The 18892-nt window shown below is 43.2% G+C and overlaps 1 protein-coding gene across 8 annotated transcripts in view; it reads left to right on the top strand.

The window, feature by feature from the left end:
* The window catches only part of dlg5a (discs, large homolog 5a (Drosophila)), a 63556-nt gene that overhangs the window by 22767 nt on the left and 21897 nt on the right, over nucleotides 1–18892 (top strand). For 5 of the 8 annotated variants that reach the window (XM_029698750.1, XM_029698748.1, XM_029698751.1 and 2 more), the window contains exons 3-14: nucleotides 2981–3158; nucleotides 5931–6074; nucleotides 9397–9580; nucleotides 10629–10888; nucleotides 11162–11360; nucleotides 11582–11695; nucleotides 12052–12282; nucleotides 15285–15469; nucleotides 15704–15829; nucleotides 17859–17991; nucleotides 18206–18333; nucleotides 18423–18598. In XM_029698750.1, coding sequence (XP_029554610.1) covers nucleotides 2981–3158; nucleotides 5931–6074; nucleotides 9397–9580; nucleotides 10629–10888; nucleotides 11162–11360; nucleotides 11582–11695; nucleotides 12052–12282; nucleotides 15285–15469; nucleotides 15704–15829; nucleotides 17859–17991; nucleotides 18206–18333; nucleotides 18423–18598 — 2058 coding nt within the window. Of the gene's footprint in view, nucleotides 1–2980; nucleotides 3159–5930; nucleotides 6075–9396; nucleotides 9581–10628; nucleotides 10889–10916; nucleotides 10959–11161; nucleotides 11361–11581; nucleotides 11696–12051; nucleotides 12283–15284; nucleotides 15470–15703; nucleotides 15830–17858; nucleotides 17992–18205; nucleotides 18334–18422; nucleotides 18599–18892 lie in introns of those variants that run through there. The other 3 variants (XM_029698749.1, XM_029698747.1, XM_029698753.1) reach the window with 3 other exon arrangements.

Genomic DNA, 18892 nt, shown 5'->3' with positions numbered 1-18892 from the left:
TCAGAAATAGCATTAAAATGAATCACTAACTTTTGATCTTCATCTGGTAGCACTCCCAGGACTCCATGTTAGACAATCAATGTTTAATTTGTTCGATAAAGTTAATCTTTATGTCCAAAAACCTCCTTTTTGTTCACGTTTAGTCCCGTATTCCAAATGCACAAAGAGCGGGCACAAAGTCTTGACGAAAAGTCAAAAAAGTTCCATTTGAGTTTGCAGAAACATGTCAAACGATGTTTCTGATCAATCCTTAGGGTGTTTTTATCATAAATGTTTCAACCGGACAATACTGCTTTCATTAGAAAGGAAAGGGGCTCGCGTGTGACTAAACTAAAGACTCATCTGGGCCATCTGCTTAGAGTGCTCTTATTTGCTCCCCTTTCACAATAGATGCCTGAAACAACTTCTAAGGACTGTTGACATCTAGTGGAAGCCTTAGGAAGTGCAATCTGACCCCACAGACACTGGATATTCGATAGGCATTCACTTAAACTACAAACCTCAGAATTCCCACTTCCTGGTTGGAATTTTCTCAGGTTGTCTTTTCATCCAAACTTCCCAATGCTGCCCCCTATCCCTAAAGAGTTAAACCTCTTAGGGATATGGGGCAGTATTTTCACGTCCGGATGAAAAACGTGCCCAGAGTAAACTGCCTGGTACTCAGACCCAGAAGGTAGGATATGCATATTATTAGTAGATTTGGATAGAAAACACTGAAGTTTCTAAAACTGTTTGAATGATGTCTGTGAGTATAACAGAACTCATATGGCAGGTAAAAACCTGAGAAAAATCCAACCAGGAAGTGGGAAATCTGAGGCTTGTAGTTGTTCAAGTGAATTTCTAATCAATTTGTAGTGTTTAAGGGGTCATGTTGCACTTCCTAAGGCTTCCACTAGATGTCAACAGTCTTTAGAATGTTGTTTCAGGCTTTTACTGTGAACAGATAGCCAACAAGAGCTTCTGGAAACAGGTGTCCAAGGATAAGGCACGAGTTCAGTCACACGTGGAGGCTTGGGAGCGAGCTGACTTCATATTCATTCCTAAAGACAACGGAATCGTCCGGTTGGAATTTTATTGAAGTTTTATGTTAAAAACAACCTAAAGATTAATGCTATATATCGTTTGACATGATTCTTCAAACTGTAGTATAACTTTTTGGACTTTTCGTCTGCAGTTAGCAAGCGCGCGCCTGGAATATTGAACCTAACACGCAAACAAAATGGAGGTATTTGGACATAAAGATGAAGTTTATCGAACAAAACAAACATTTATTGTTGAACTGGGATTCCTGGGAGTGCATTCTGATGAAGATCATCAAAGGTAAGTGAATATTTATAATACTATATCTGAGTTTGGTTGAGTCCAAGATGGCAGGTTTCTGCTTCGCTTGTGGTTGATGGCTGAGCACCGTACTCAGATTATTACAAACGTGTGCTTCGCCGTGAAGCTTTTTTGAAATCTGACACAGCGGTTGCATTAAGGAGACGTTTATCTTTAATTCTTTCATTAACTGTTGAATATTTTGTCAACGTTTATGATAAGTATTTCTGTAAAGAATTATAGATACAGAACACCTCTGCACTCGATATGTCCGATTTTAAAATAGCTTTTCGGTGAAAGCACATTTTGCAATATTCTAAGTAGATAGCCCGGCATCACAGGGCTGGCTATTTAGACACCCAGCAAGTTTAGCCTTCACCAAACTCCGATTTACTATTAGAAAAGTTTGATTACCTTTGGTGTTCTTCGTCAGAATGCACTCCCAGGACTTCTTCTTCAATAACAAATGTTGGTTTGGTCCCAAATAATCCATAGTTATGTTCCAACAGCGGCGTTTTGTTCGTGCGTTCAAGATACTATCCGAATGGTAAATAAGGGTCACGCACACGGCGCATTTCGTGACAAAAGATTTCTAAATATTTCATTACCGTACTTCGAAGCATGTCAACCGTTGTTTAAAATCAATTTTAATGCCATTTTTCTCGTAAAAAAGCGATAATATTCCGACCGGGAATCTGCAATTAGGTAAACAGCCGAAAGAAAATACAGCATGGGGTCGACTCGGGCATGCGCCTAATTCCTTTGTCCTCTGATCGGCCACTTGGCAAAGGCGATAATGTGTTTCAGGCTGGGGCTGCCTCGATATCGTTCAGCTTTTTCACGGGCACTAAGAACAGATGAGAGCCATAGGAAGTGTCACGTTAAAGCTAAGATCCTCACTCTTCAATAAACAGAGACAAGAAGAACGACACCTTGTCAGACAGGCCACTTCCTGCATGAAATCTTCTCAGGTTTTTGCCTGCCATATGAGTTCTGTTATACTCACAGACACCATTCAAACAGTTTTAGAAACTTTAGGGTGTTTTCTATCCAAAGCCAATAATTATATGCATATTCTAGTTACTGGGCAGGAGTAGTAACCAGATTAAATCGGGTACGTTTTTCATCCGGCCGTGTAAATACTGCCCCCTAGCCCTAACAGCTTAAATCGGGTACGTTTTTTAGCCCCCTATCCCCAACAGGACTTGCCTAGTTAAATAAAGGTGTATACAAAATAATAATAGGCAAATCGGTGTCCAAAAATACCGATTACAGATTGTTATAAACTTGAAGTCGGCCCTAATTTATCGGCCATTCCGATTAATCGGTTGACCTCTAACCTGAATAATACACTGTCAACTAAATATTGTTATAAAGGTCAGATTCTTGTTTAAGTAGCCAACCTTTGTAACTCAAGTCAGATGTCAGCTGTGGCAGGCCTGCACCTGTAGTAGAACTCTATTCCCCAGAATGAGACACAGGAGAACCAGATCAACCATCATGTCCAGTTAGAATCACCTCTAATACAAAGGACTGAGCTTATAAATGGATATACCCTTGTGTTTATATTGTGATGTAAGCGTCTTCCTCTCCTTCCTGTCCCGTGTATTCCGGTGGCAGTGAGCTGCTCTTGCTCCTGGTGACATACTCACTGTTGCAGGTTCACCCCCCGGTAACGGCTCAGCCTCGTCCCCACCCCCGGCTGTCAACGACAACCGGCCAGCCGGTGACAACTTGGACACCATCCTGTTCCAGCTGCGTCAGGTGACCCGTGAGAGGGACGAGCTCCGCAAGCGCCTGGCTCTGGCATCGCCTGGCACCACCTTCGACGACTGCAGGTACAGACAACCCCCTTCCCCCTTACCACATAACTGAGGAGAGGGCAGAGTGAAATGTCTTTATTCTGTACATTAATGTATTAATGCAGTATGTAGTCAAATACAACATCTAGACATAAGTAGAGTAGATTGGTGTATAGTACAGTATGAAGACAATGTCTCCATGCAACAAGTAGTCAAAATAAAAGATTTACACATAGACCGAAAATACATTCCAGCTAATCATTAACTTCCCTGGGCTAGCGTCCCACCTAGTCAACAGCCAGTGGAATCGCGTGGCGCGAAATACAAATACCTCAAAAATGCTATAACTTCAATTTCTCAAACATATGACTATTTTACACCATTTTAAAGACAAGACTCTCGTTAATCTAACCACATTGTCTGATTTCAAAAAGGCTTTACAGCGAAAGCAAAACATTAGATTATGTCAGGAGAGTACCCTGCCAAAAATAATCACACAGCCATTTTCAAAGCAAGCATATAATGTCACAAAAACCAAAACCACAGCTAAATGCAGCACTAACCTTTGATGATCTTCATCAGATGACACTCCTAGGACATTATGTTATACAATACATGCATGTTTTGTTCAATCAAGTTCATATTTATATCAAAAACCAGCTTTTTACATTAGCATGTGATGTTCAGAACTAGCGTACCCACCGCAAACTTCCGGTGAATTTACTAAATTACTCATGATAAACGTTGACAAAATACATAACAATTATTTTAAGAATTATAGATACAGAACTCCTTTATGCAATCGCGGTGTCAGATTTTAAAATAGCTTTTCGGCTAAAGCACATTTTGCAATATTCTGAGTACATAGCTCGGCCATCACGGCTAGCTATTTTGACACCCACCAAGTTTGGGACTCACTAAACTCAGAATTACTATTAGAAAAATTGGATTACCTTTGCTGTTCTTCGTCAGAATGCACTCCCAGGACTTCTACTTCAACAACAAATGTTGTTTTGGTTCCAAATAATCCATAGTTATATTCAAATAGCTCCGTTTTGTTCGTGTGTTCAGGTCACTATCCGAAGGGTGACGCACGAGCGCATTTCGTGACAATTTTTTTTTCAAAATATTCCATTACCGTACTTAGAAGCATGTCAAACGCTGTTTAAAATCAATTTTTATGCAATTTTCTCGTAAAATAGCGATAATATTCTAACCGGGCGACGTTGTATTCATTCAAAGGCTGAAAGGAAAAAAAATTGAGAATTCTCATGAACGCGCATCTCCAGTGTCACTGTTCCCAGCCTGACCACTCACAAACACAGCTGCTGTACTTCGCCCAGAGACTGCAGACACCCCATTACACTTTCTGGCGCCTACTGAGAGCTGATGGATGCCTTAGAAAATGTCACGTTACAGCAGAGATGCTGTATTTTCGATAGAGATGCCACAGAAGGAGAACAAATTGTCAGACAGGGCACTTCCTGTATGGAATCTTCTCAGACAAAATAGGCTAGTAGCGACATAAAGCACTCAGCATTTAAAAAAATATTTTGCTGTATTAAATCATTGTAGTCTATAAATTGCGCATATGGCCTGTGACTTAGAATTAAATACAAATTAAACTAAAAATGACTTAGTGCCTTTGAATTCATTTTTAGACACACAAATTTGGCTAGTCTGTGGCTTCTGTCTCATGCGATGGTGCCTGGAGAGCTGGCCAGCACCAGAGAATATTCTCTCTACACTTGCAGAGCCACTGGGGATGCTAAACACCCTTTTTTGGCCTCTCTTGCCAGGCTGGACAGAGATGCAGACTTGTTGTTCTTCTATAGGTAGGGATAAAGGTTTTTAGGCAAAATAACCCAATCAAAACGGAAAGCTCCTTGAACGTGGGAATATGCCAGGCCTACTGGGCCAAAATCAATTATGGCCTATTGTATAGATAATAGAACAAAAATGAACGAAACGTTAAAGAGATCAGATTTTTTGTTTGTCATTGTAGCAAAGTATTTATAGACTTAGCTAGCTACCCAGCTCGTTCCTTTCTTTTAGCATGTGCACAAAGTAAGTACACCATCATGCTTTCGGGATACAGGTCTTTTCAGATTCCACAATGATTCTTTAGTTGTGGACACTACATCACCACACTCCCTCTCTTGCTCTTGGTTCTCATCTTTGTAAGTCACCTTGATTTTAGCACCTGAGTTTTTTCTTCAATAAAATATTTAGGGAACTTCATGACAGTAGCTAAAGCAAGTGGCTATAGCAACACACAAGTATACTACAAATGTGAAATTGGAGGGGGTGGGAAGGCCAACGCTCCAGCCTTTGGGAATCTTGCGCCACGCTCCAGTCAAATTTGGCACGTTCTGCTCCTGCTCTGCCCCACTCACAAACTCTGGTTTGGACGCACGCTGCAGACAGAAGTTGGCAGATCGGCTGTACCGACTTCAGACGAGTCCCGTGACGCTTGTGGGGGTCGTAGAGCAAACCGTTCGGACGCTACAGACGTTTTCTGGGGGAATACCAATTTTCAAGATATTTGATGGTCTGATAAACAACGCTGTAGCTCGGCCACCTTCCACCGTAGATGCAAAACGCCGCTATTGGCAGGTGCGGTGGATTGAGACGCTGCCCAGGCAAAAAAACATCTTGGGGATGGGGATATTTTTATTATGGTAATTTGATTTCTGCGGGGGTGAGAACATCAACTAGGGGGTTAACTGACATTGGGCTTACTTTGTAGACAAGGTCTCAGGTTGTTTATGTGATGCATTACTCAGCTCATGTCCTGTTTCCCCAAAGGCCGAATTCCAAAGCCAGCCACGACTACGAGCGTCTGAAGAGTCAGTGTATGCGGGCCATGGCAGACCTGCAGTCTCTACAGAACCAACACACCAAGACTCTGAAGAGGTGTGAGGAGGCCGTCAAGGAGGCTGACTTCTACCAGTGAGTACCATCATCATCAACACTGATTGGGTTGGTTGGTTGGTTGGTTAAAAGACATGAATTGTCTGGGTGAAGGTGAATGTTTAGTAGTCCTTTGAGAACACTGCCCAGTCTGTCAGGAATCATCTGTTAGTCCAGTAACTCTTTCTGAATAGACTGTTGTAATTAGATGGGAATAATTAGAGGTTTTATGGCAATATTGTTTTACTCATTTACAGACTGGAAAAGCGCCAGGTGCTGCAATTACAAATTGAAGGAACATTTATGTGCTAATGGGTCTGTTTCCATTTAAGTGGAATAGGGATTACCAAATGTGAATTAAGGAGTTGTACAGCAATATCTTTAATAGTCAGTTGTAAATGAAGTCATATCAAGTAGAGGTCGACCGATTATGATTTTTCAACGCCGATACCGATTTATTGGAGGACCAAAAAAGCCGATACCGATTTAATCGGACGTTTAAATTGTTCTTTTTATTATTTGTAATAATGACAATTACAACAATACTGAATGAACACTTATTTTAACTTAATATAATACATCAATAAAATCAATTTAGCCTCAAATAAATAATTAAACATGTTCAATTTGGTTAAAATAATGCAAAAGCAAAGTGTTGGAGAAGAAAGTAAAAGTGCAATATGTGCCATGTAAGAAAGCTAATGTTTAAGTTCCTTGCTCAGAACATGAGAACATATGAAAGCTGGTGGTTCCTTTTAACATGAGTCTTCAATATTCCCAAGTAAGAAGTTTTAGGTTGTAGTTATTATAGGAATTATAGGACTATTTCTCTCTCTACGATTTGTATTTCATATACCTTTGCCTATTGGATGTTCTTATAGGCACTTTAGTATTGCCAGTGTAACAGTATAGCTTCCGTCCCTCTCCTCGCTCCTACCTGGGCTCGAACCAGGAACACATCAACGACAGCCACCCTCGAAGCAGCGTTACCCATGCAGAGCAAGGGTAACGCTGCTTCGAGGGTGGCGTACCAGGCTAACTTGCTAGCCATTTCACATCGGTTACATCAGCCTAATCTTGGGAGTTGACAGGCTTGAAGTCATAAACAGCGCAAGTCAGTTAAGAACACATTCTTATTTTCAATGATGGCCTCGGAACGGTGGGTTAACTGCTTTGTTCAGGGGCAGAACGACAGGTTTTTACCTTGTCAGCTCGGGGATTCAATCTTGCAACCTTACGGTTAACTTGTCCAATGCTCTAACGACCTGCTTTACATTGCACTCCACGAGGAGCCTGCCTGTTACACGAATGCAGTAAGAAGCCAAGGTAAGTTGCTAGCTAGCATTAAACTTATCTTATAAAAAACAATCAATCAATCATAATCACTAGTTAACTACACATGGTTGATGATATTAGTAGTTTATCTAGCCTGTCCTGCATTGCATATAATCGCTTAGGTACACGTTGCTCCAACCATAAACATCAATGCCTTTCTTAAAATCAATACACAAGTATATATTTTAAACCTGCCTATTTAGTTAATATTGCCTGCTAACATGAATTTATTTTAACTAGGGAAAATGTGTCACTTCTCTTGCAAACAGAGTCAGGGTATATGCGGCAGTTTGGGCCGCCTGGCTCGTTGCGAACTGTGAAGACTATTTCTTCCTAACAAAGACAGCTGACTTCGCCAAACGGGGGATGATTTAACAAAAGCGCATTTGCGAAAAAAGCACAATCGTTGCACGACTGTACCTAACCAAAAATATCAATGCCTTTCTTAAAATCAATACACAGAAGTATATATTTTTAAACCTGCATATTTAGCTAAAGGAAATCCAGGTTAGCAGGCAATATTAACCAGGTGAAATTGTCATTTTGCGTTCATTGCACGCAGAGTCAGGGTATATGCAACAGTTTGGGCCGCCTGGCTCGTTGCGAACTAATTTGCCAGAATTTTTGAATTATGACATAACATTGGATGTTGTGCAATGTAACAGGAATATTTAGACTTGGGGATGCCACCCGTTAGATAAAATACGGAACGGTTCCGTATTTCACTGACAGGAAAACCTTTTTGTTTTCGAGATGATAGTTTCCGGATTTGACCATATTAATGACCAATGGCTCGTATTTCTGTGTGTTATTATGTTATAATTAAGTCTATGATTTGATACAGCAGTCTGACTGAGCGATGGTAGGCAGCAGCAGGCACGTAAGCGTTCTTTCAAACAGCACTTTCGTGCGTTTGCCAGCAGCCCTTCGCAATGCATTGCGCTGTTTATGACTTCAAGCCTGTCAAATCCCAAGATTAGGCTGATGTAACCGATGTGAAATGGCTAGCTAGTTAGCCGGGTGCACGCTAATAGCGTTTTAAACGTCACTTGCTCTGAGACTTGGAGTAGTTGTTCCCCTTGCTCTGCATGGGTAACGCTGCTTCGAGGGTGGCTGTTGTCGATGTGTTCCTGGTTTGAGCCCAGGTAGGAGCGAGGAGAGGGACGGAAGCTATACTGTTACACTGGCAATACTAAAGTGCCTATAAGAACATCCAATAGTCAAAGGTATATGAAATACAAATCGTTTAGAGAGAAATAGTCCTATAATTCCTATAATAACTACAACCTAAAACTTCTTACCTGGGAATATTGAAGATTCATGTTAAAAGGAACCACCAGCTTTCATATGTTCTCATGTTCTGAGCAAGGAACTTAAACGTTAGCTTTCTTACATGGCACATATTGCACTTTTACTTTCTTCTCCAACACTTTGTTTTTGCATTATTTAAACCAAATTGAACGTGTTTCATTATTTATTTGAGGCTAAATTGATTTGATTGGTGTATTATATTAAGTTAAAATACGTGTTCATTCAGTATTGTTGTAATTGTCGTTATTACAAATAAAAAAAATGTTAAATCGGTACCGGCGTTGAAAAATCATAATCGGTCTACCTCTAGTGTGAAGACACTTAAGTGTGTGTGGGTCACAGTGAGACAGACACAGGGTGAGAGAGATGAGGATTATCACTCCACTCCTCTCTTCAGCAGGCCTGTGTGTGATTGGATGTAAGCCCCTGTCGCTGTCTGTCCAGGAAAGCAATCAAACAGAATGTGTTAATCTCCCTCCTAACCTCTGTCTGCCGTGTCATTTACTTATATGTTCACTGGGGGGAGAGAGGAACATGTATTGCAATCAGTACTTATCAAATAAACTCAATTCAGGTCTGCAGAGAGGTTAGTATGTACTTTCACTTTAACCTGCCTTTTGCAGACAGCCTAGAAATTGCAATCTGCTGTATAACTAATGTAACCTCTTGGTAATCTTCCCTCCCCCAGTTTTAACCTCTCCCTCTTTGTCTCCAGTATGCTCCACAGTCGTGTGTTAGGAGATCAGTCTCAGCTGAAAGAGGAGCTGGATGTGTTGAGGAGAGACAACACTCAGCTGGTCAGGGAACACAACCACCTGAAGCAGAGCTGTGAGGAGCTCCGCAGGCTGCACAGCGAGGACCAGAAGGAGGTAGTCGACATGAGGCGGCAGCAGCAAGAGGTACACGTGCGCACACACACACACACACACACACACACACACACACACACACACACACACACACACACCCACACAAGGTTGCTGTGACCTATACCGGGTTGCTGCGCTTTCAGAAACCCACACATCACTGGAGAAGACTGAGCGCGCACACACACACAGCTGGGAGATGCATACAGAGCACTTCTGTAAAGGGCAGTGTTGGAGAACAAGGTCATTGGCTCATGTAAAGGGCATGTAGACAGTAGGCACATTCCCCTTGTACCTACTGCTCCTCCTGTGTTCACAGATCTGTACGTTCAGGAGAGGTGTTTAAACTCACCAGTATAGAATACTATGGCTCCATCTCCTGCATACTGCCCTGGGGTCACACCTGCTCCCACAGTAATCACTACAGACTCCAGCAAGCCTTACATACACCACACACTCAACTGAACACACAAAAACGTCAGGGAGGTATTTACATTTTATTGGTGATTTTTATGATTGTGAAGGGCCAGCAAAAAGGAAACCTAAGGGCTAGTTAGTTACACCATTGTTCCTAAGGCTCCATTTACACAGGCAGAACAATTCTCATCTTTTGCCCAAATATTGGTCTTTTGACCAATTGGTCTCAATCAGATCCTTTGCCAATAATTGGGGATTATATCAGTATTGGTCTTCCTATGTAAATGCAGCAGAATCGTCTTGAATACTGCAGCTGCTCACTGTTGCCATCTGCTGACTAACTGGTGTAAAAGGAATCAATGTCATTCTGCCTTGTTTATGGTTCCAGTGGCTTGGTTTGGTTTCCACATGCTTCAGAATAAGTAAATAACCACACACTATCACTCCGGAAAAAATACATGTATTAATTAAATAAAGCAACAGCAAGCTTCGTTCATCGTGGTTTCAGCATGGTGCTTGAAACACCATAATGGTGGTTTTGAATGTCAACTGTACATCAACCTTTATTTGTATAGCACAATTCACACACAGATGGCAACTGAAGGTGTGCTTAACTGTATGTGCATGTAGAAAAGCATCAGCTGAATGACTGTCCTTCCTCCAGGTGATGAGAGAAAACGGTTCGTCAGAGGTTCTCAACAAGCTCTATGACACAGCCATGGACAAGCTGGAGGGGGTGAGGAAGGAATACGATTCGCTGAGCAAACGCTACAGCGAGAAGGTAGCTAATCACAACACGGACCTGAGCAGGCTGGAGCAGGTGGAGGAAGAGAACCGCCGATTACAGAAACAGATGGACACGTTGCTGAGACAACGAGACACGGCTATACACTACCAACAACAGTGCTCCACGTCCATGCGGAGGTAACAGACAGACACACTGCTGAAACAAGACATATATACACTACCAACAGTGCTCCACGTCCATGCGGAGGTAACACAGACAGACACACTGCTGAAACAAGACATATATTCACTACCAACAACAGTGCTCTACGTCTGAGGTTACACACACACACACACACACACACACACACACACACACACACACACACGATGCTCAACCCAAGATACATGGTTATACACCACACACACACGAATACACTACTACACACCTCACCATCTTCCTCTCCCCAGGTTTGACTCTGTACAACAGGAGCTGAACAAGTCCTCAGGCCAGAACAAGGAGCTGCAGAGGGAGATGGAGCGGCTGCAGTCGGAGGTGACACGCTGTAAGAACTTCCAGCTGAAGGCAGTAAAGGACTGTGAGAAGTACAAGGAGGAGAGGGACTCTGTGTTCAACGAGTACAGGCTCATCATGAGTGAGAGGGACCAGGTCAGAGATACATATAATACATTATGGTTTCCCAGACACAGATTTCAGCTAGTCCTGGATTAAGAAGCTACTTTCCATGTAGTATCTACATTGAGTATGTTATTATACATTTTTTCAGGACTAGGCTTAATCTTTATGCAGTTGTTCATCCCAACGTTTTTTGATAATTCAACAATAAACCTTAGCAATAATGAAGTGGTTTATTAAATTCTGGGTAACAGGTGATCAAGGAGCTGGACAAGCTGCAGACAGAGCTGGAGACTGCAGAGGCCCGCCTCAAAAACACCTCGTCTGAAAGGATGGTGGCCAGCGAGGAGATGGAGGCTCTCAGACAGGTACAGGTCAATGAACCATTTTATCTATCAGTCAATCAAACCTTGTCCGAGAGGTTAATCAATTATTTAAGCAATCTATCGATCAGTTTATTAATAGTCAGTCTAAACACTTAGAGGGTGATAGCCAGGGAGGAGATTGAGGCTCGCAGACAGGTAATCAGTCATATGTTAATCAATTTAATATATTTCAATTAATATCAGTTTATTAATCAAACTCACCTCGTCTGAAAGAATGCTGGCCAGTGAAGCTCTGACAGCTGCTCGATCAATTAGCTAAATTTGTCGCTGCCAGATCAACCAAGGGATTTTAGGATTGTGTTAGGGCATTAAATCTAATTTGATTGTTTGTATTTTAGGAGCTGAACTCGTCGTTGGTGGACCGGGACAGGGCAATCTGTGAGAGGAACGAGCTGTTGGAGAAGTACTGCCATGAGGTGAAGGACAAGGCTGAGGCCCAGAAGGAGTTGAGCCAGGCCTGTAAAGACATCGAGACGGTCCGGGAGGAGAGAGACGTGGCCCGCAAGGAGAGGACAGAGGCCATCATACAGAGAGACCAGCTACTGAGAGAATACTACCAGGCAAGACAGGTAACATTAACACACCTGAAAACAACACACGCACTTTACAGGTATGATAAACAACTGTATTAGGGAGAGGACAGAGGCTGTCAAAAGGTGACAGCTCCCAGCCAAAGGTTAGACACATGATAAAGAGCTTAGATGATCCCATAAACTGTCAACCATTGGATTATGTCAGTTGCATGACCCTAAAGCGGATTTAGTACAAATGCTACTGTTTCTGCTCCTGACACTTCCCTGTTCAGACCACTAGATGGCCCCCCTACCACGGTTTTACACTACAGGAGTCGGGATGCTTAAAATCTGTGATAGAAATCCCAGTTGAAGCATTCCCTTGCTACTGATTCCGGGAATTCTACAACTAGGTTTTCTGAGAAACCTGGGAACTTGTAGAAAGTTTCAGGAAGTTTGTTTTTGATCTCTTGAAGTTTAATGTTTTGAAAGTGGCTAACTAGTGTGTGTGTGTATCCGTGTGTGTGTGTATCCGTGTGTGTGTGTGTATCCGTGTGTGTGTGTGTGTGTATCCGTGTGTGTGTGTGTGTGTGTGTGTGTATCCGTGTGTGTGTGTATCCGTGTGTGTGTGTGTGTGTGTATCCGTGTGTGTGTGTGTGTGTGTGTGTGTGTGTGTGTGTATCCGTGTGTGTGTGTGTATCCGTGTGTGTGTGTGTATCCGTGTGTGTGTGTGTGTATCCGTGTGTGTGTGTGTGTATCCGTGTGTGTGTGTGTGTATCCGTGTGTGTGTGTGTGTATCCGTGTGTGTGTGTGTGTATCCGTGTGTGTGTGTGTGTGTATCCGTGTGTGTGTATCCGTGTGTATCCGTGTGTGTGTATCCGTGTGTGTATCCGTGTGTGTGTATCCGTGTGTGTATCCGTGTGTGTGTGTGTGTATCCGTGTGTGTGTGTATCCGTGTGTATCCGTGTGTGTGTATCCGTGTGTGTATCCGTGTGTGTGTATCCGTGTGTGTATCCGTGTGTATCCGTGTGTGTATCCGTGTGTATCCGTGTGTGTATCCGTGTGTGTGTGTGTATCCGTGTGTGTGTGTGTATCCGTGTGTGTATCCGTGTGTGTGTGTGTATCCGTGTGTGTGTGTGTATCCGTGTGTGTGTGTGTATCCGTGTGTGTGTGTGTGTGTATCCGTGTGTGTGTGTGTATCCGTGTGTGTGTGTATCCGTGTGTGTGTGTGTGTGTGTGTGTGTGTATCCGTGTGTGTGTGTGTGTGTATCCGTGTGTGTGTGTGTGTGTGTATCCGTGTGTGTGTGTGTGTGTGTGTGTGTATCCGTGTGTGTGTGTGTGTGTATCCGTGTGTGTGTGTGTGTGTATCCGTGTGTGTGTGTATCCGTGTGTGTGTGTGTGTGTATCCGTGTGTGTGTATCCGTGTGTGTGTGTGTATCCGTGTGTGTGTGTGTGTATCTGTGTGTGTATCCGTGTGTATCCGTGTGTGTGTGTGTATCCGTGTGTGTATCCGTGTGTGTGTGTATCCGTGTGTGTGTGTGTGTGTATATCCGTGTGTGTGTGTGTGTATATCCGTGTGTGTGTGTGTGTGTATCCGTGTGTGTGTATCCGTGTGTGTGTATCCGTGTGTGTGTGTGTATCCGTGTGTGTGTGTGTGTGTATCCGTGTGTGTGTGTGTGTGTATCCGTGTGTGTGTGTGTGTATCCGTGTGTGTGTGTGTGTGTGTGTGTATCCGTGTGTGTGTGTGTGTATCCGTGTGTGTGTGTGTGTGTATCCGTGTGTGTGTGTATCCGTGTGTGTGTGTGTGTGTATCCGTGTGTGTGTATCCGTGTGTGTGTGTGTATCCGTGTGTGTGTGTGTGTATCTGTGTGTGTATCCGTGTGTATCCGTGTGTGTGTGTGTATCCGTGTGTGTATCCGTGTGTGTGTGTATCCGTGTGTGTGTGTGTGTGTGTATATCCGTGTGTGTGTGTGTGTATATCCGTGTGTGTGTGTGTGTGTATCCGTGTGTGTGTGTATCCGTGTGTGTGTATCCGTGTGTGTGTGTGTATCCGTGTGTGTGTGTGTGTATCCGTGTGTGTATCCGTGTGTGTGTATCCGTGTGTGTGTGTATCCGTGTGTGTGTATCCGTGTGTGTGTGTGTGTGTGTATCCGTGTGTGTGTGTGTGTGTGTGTGTATCCGTGTGTGTGTGTGTATCCGTGTGTGTATCCGTGTGTGTGTGTGTATCCGTGTGTGTGTATCCGTGTGTGTATCCGTGTGTGTGTGTGTGTATCCGTGTGTGTGTGTGTGTATCCGTGTGTATCCGTGTGTGTGTGTGTGTGTGTATCCGTGTGTGTGTGTGTGTGTGTATCCGTGTGTATCCGTGTGTATCCGTGTGTGTATCCGTGTGTGTGTGTGTATCCGTGTGTGTGTGTGTGTGTGTATCCGTGTGTGTGTGTGTATCCGTGTGTGTATCCGTGTGTGTGTATCCGTGTGTGTGTATCCGTGTGTGTGTGTGTATCCGTGTGTATCCGTGTGTGTGTGTGTATCCGTGTGTATCCGTGTGTATCCGTGTGTATCCGTGTGTATCCGTGTGTGTGTGTGTATCCGTGTGTGTGTCCGTGTGTGTATCCGTGTGTGTGTCCGTATCCGTGTGTGTGTGTGTGTCCGTGTGTGTGTGTGTGTATCCGTGTGTGTGTGTGTATCCGTGTGTGTGTGTGTATCCGTGTGTGTCCGTGTGTGTGTATCCGTGTGTGTGTCCGTGTGTGTGTATCCGTGTGTGTGTGTGTGTGTGTGTGTATCCGTGTGTGTGTGTGTATCCGTGTGTGTATCCGTGTGTGTGTATCCGTGTGTGTATCCGTCTGTGTGTGTATCCGTCTGTGTGTGTGTGTGTCTGTGTGTGTGTCTGTGTGTGTGTCTGTGTGTGTGTGTGTGTGTGTGTGTGTGTGTGTGTGTGTGTGTGTGTGTGTGTGTGTATCCGTGTGTGTGTGTGTCTGTATCCGTGTGTCTGTATCCGTGTGTCTGTATCCGTGTGTCTGTATCCGTGTGTCTGTGTGCCCGTGTCTGGATGTGCTCGACAGAAACAAGACTCTGCCACCCTGGACATAGAGCGGGCCAACAAGGAGATTGAGGTGTTGAGGAAGCAGTACGAGGCCATGTCCCAGGAGCTGAAGGAGGCTACGCAGGAGGCTGAGGTGGCCAAGTGTCGACGTGACTGGGCCTTCCAGGAGAGAGACAAGATAGTGGCAGAGAGAGAGAGCATACGGTGAGAGAAAGCGTGAATAGTGGTGTAGGCTCTTTCTTAATTCCTCTTTCCTTGATTCCTTGCATCTTCTCTCCTTGCCTCCTTCTGAAAACGCATTGGAGTAGAAGGTCCGAGAGGAGGAATCTTGGATCTTCCCTAATGTATTTTGAGAAGGAGGCATGGATAGACGACGCAATGAATATTAACTGACTAAACTGTGCTGATGCTTGATGATGTCATATCTTGCCCCTCCAGGACGCTGTGTGATAACCTGCGTAGGGAGCGGGACCGGGCGGTCAGCGATCTGGCTGACGCCCTGCGTAACCTTGACGACATGAGGAAGCAGAAGAATGACGCGTCACGGGAACTGAAGGAACTCAAGTGAGTCCCAGAGCACAGACACACAGAACATGTCTGGCCTCCTCTGAATAACTGTTTTCATAGCTGGTAAGAATATAGTTGAATAGCCCTGGTTTATGAGGTTAATTAAACACACACATACCACACACTTTCCACTTTCTCAACCCCCTTGTAGTGATGGGAAAAGCTTCCTCTACTGGTCAGTGTGTGACTGCCATGTTAAATTCTCTGTCTTTTCTTTGAGAGCTCATTCTCCTTTCCTGCTGAGGAAGAAGAAAAGAGTAACATTTAGGTTTTCAAGTCAACGACCCCCTCTAGGCATGCCTCATAAGGACATAATGTATCTTAGTGACAGTCAGCCACCATAGGCCTATTTCTCCTTCAGCCTTTCCTTTACACATTGTAGAATATGACTTTGCTACTACTTTTTAGACTTCCCTTGCAGCACTTTGAACGGTTGCAGCACTTTGCCCTATAGATATCTATGCAGACCTGCCAATATGCACGCATTTTGCGTACCATCTATGCAATTCTCTGGTCATGTATGCAGGTAGAGATCCGAGTTCAAAGTATGCAGAAATGAATAGGGCCTGATAAAACATATATATATTTTTTTTTACATTTTAATAAAAAATAACTCCACTGAGTAAATCTAACATCCCGATAATCGCGCTGCGACACACAGACATGTTCGGAGTTTGTGTCAACGCACATGGAGATTAATGCATCAGTATTCGAAGTAGCTACCACGTGTATGCCCCTCCTGTTTGTTGTGATGCTGAGTTTGCGGACTGTCAGCTGTACGTAAACACATGGACAAATCCCCTTTCGACTCCGTGTGTTGTGGAAAGGTAAACTCTTAATTGGTTCAAGCTAACGTTAGCGAACATAAGATGGACATTCAGTGGGCTCTAAAGTGACAGCAGTTCACTTGCATTTGCTCGTGAAATAGTTACATGCAAATACGAAAAATAACTGGTCGCATTTGTGCGAGTGTGATATACATTTAATTCTGCGTCACATTAGTTGTATTTTCCACGTAACATTACGAGGATCACGCAACCTGATTAGACTAATTATGATCCACATCACAAAAAGCATTACAAAAGTATAAGTAAAAATAAACATTTACATCTTGGCATTAAATGGGGTCGGGAGTTTAGGAGACTGCGCGATGAAGAATGAATGGGTGTCTGGTATTAGTTGTAGAGGCAATGCTTCTAAAATGCCGTTGCACTAGATTTGAGGTGTTATCAATTTAGAGAATCTGAAAGGATCTATGCGCTGCAAATAAGTACAATAGGCACCTTTACATAGGCTGAAACAGCAGACTCTTCTAGCGAACAGCGTTCAGATTCTCTTTGCGCTAGCCTACTTAGGCTTTGTGTAGCCAGTTTGCGGTCTGTGTCGACTCGATCTGTTTTTGTTTTCAAATTGATTTTTCTTTTAGTGTTGATTAGGAACCGTGTCCAAAAAGCCAATACTTTTGAGCTGGTCCAAGTGATTGGCCCTGTTGGAGAGTTGACAAGCGTTCCTCTACTATAGAGACTAAACGTTATAGATAAGTATCTCCGTTCTACGTTGATATGTTCTGTACTTATCAGTATGAATCTTTTATTTCTGTTTTGTAAATACCTTTTCAGAGGACTGAACTGAACCAGGTGTGATCCATAATGTTTGTGTAGGTCATGCAATAACAAAATTGGCAGCTAATTTTGCAAGTTATTGTTATTTCAGCCAGTCAGTAAAGCTATGTCAGATGATGAGAGTGAGGAGACTTGAGAGAAACAGACCAGGCAGCAGCTACATGCAAGTTGAATCTCCAATTTGCTGCACGTCTGGTATTCTAAAAAGTTCGACAGGGTTGGCAGGTCTCTCTATGGTGCCCTATAGGTGTAGTTGTACAGCATTTAGAAACTCTATGAAAATGCTACAAGGCACACGTTTCTTCATTTAGCAGGTAGTGTACATGCACTCAGTGACATGCAGATATATCCTGCACACTGTTGTGATGTGCTCTGACCTGTGTGACATCACTTCCTGTGGTCAGAGAGAAGATGGAGAGCCAGCTGGACAAGGAGGCCAGGTTTTGTCAGCTGATGGCCCACAGTTCCCATGACTCCGCCATCGACACAGACTCTCTGGAGTGGGAGACCGAGGTTGTGGAGTTTGAGAAGGACAGGGTGAGTCTGGAGAGACAATACTTTCATTGATTTGATTTAATTTAATTATTTGACTTACTGTTGATGTATCGATTGATTGGATGGGTGAATGGATGGATTGACTGTTTGATCGGATTTCATTTCCAGCAAATGTTAAAATCCAGCTTAATAAAGGGGCTCAGAACTGATATGTATGTAGATAGCAAAGTTAAACATACTGGTTGTTTTCTTGCAGGATGACATGGATTTGAAGGCACTTGGGTTTGACATAGCAGAGGGGGTAAACGATCCATATTTACCAGGAGATTGTGGAATATTTGTGACAAGAGTGGACAAAGGAAGTATTGCAGATGGAAGGTTAAGGTAATTCTCTGATTTGTAACATTTCTTGAGGTTCAAGTTCAGGAACTCCTGTTCATCCCAATATCACGTTTTTACTTCCTGCTTTTCAGAGTGAACGATTGGTTGCTGAAGATAAATGACATGGACCTGACCAACAAGGACAGGAAGCAGGTGGTAAAGGCAGTGCTTAACAGAGGCGGGCTGATTAACATGGTGGTTCGCAGGAGGAAGTCCCTGGGAGGAAGGCTGGTCACCCCTGTACACATCAACCTGATTGGACACAAAGGTAACACTTGTGGCACTCCTGGTGTGCATTCATTAGGAAACCATTTACTCCAAATGTGAAATGTTTTGCAAAGAAAACAAGAGTTTCTATTCCACAAAAGCTGTCATCAATGCAAAGAGTGGCTACTTTGAAGAATCTCAAATATAAAATATATTTTGGTTTAACACTTTTTTTTGGTTACTACATGATTCCATATGTGTTATTTCATAGTTTTGGTGTCTTCACTTGTATTCTAACGTCAGTGTTATAGGTCTGAAGTGTGTAATACATATTGTATTCTCCTCTCTACTCCAG

This window comes from Salmo trutta, chromosome 18, assembly GCF_901001165.1.
Source record: "Salmo trutta chromosome 18, fSalTru1.1, whole genome shotgun sequence".
Lineage (NCBI taxonomy): Eukaryota > Metazoa > Chordata > Actinopteri > Salmoniformes > Salmonidae > Salmo > Salmo trutta.
This window is presented reverse-complemented; position numbering and strand designations above follow the sequence as displayed.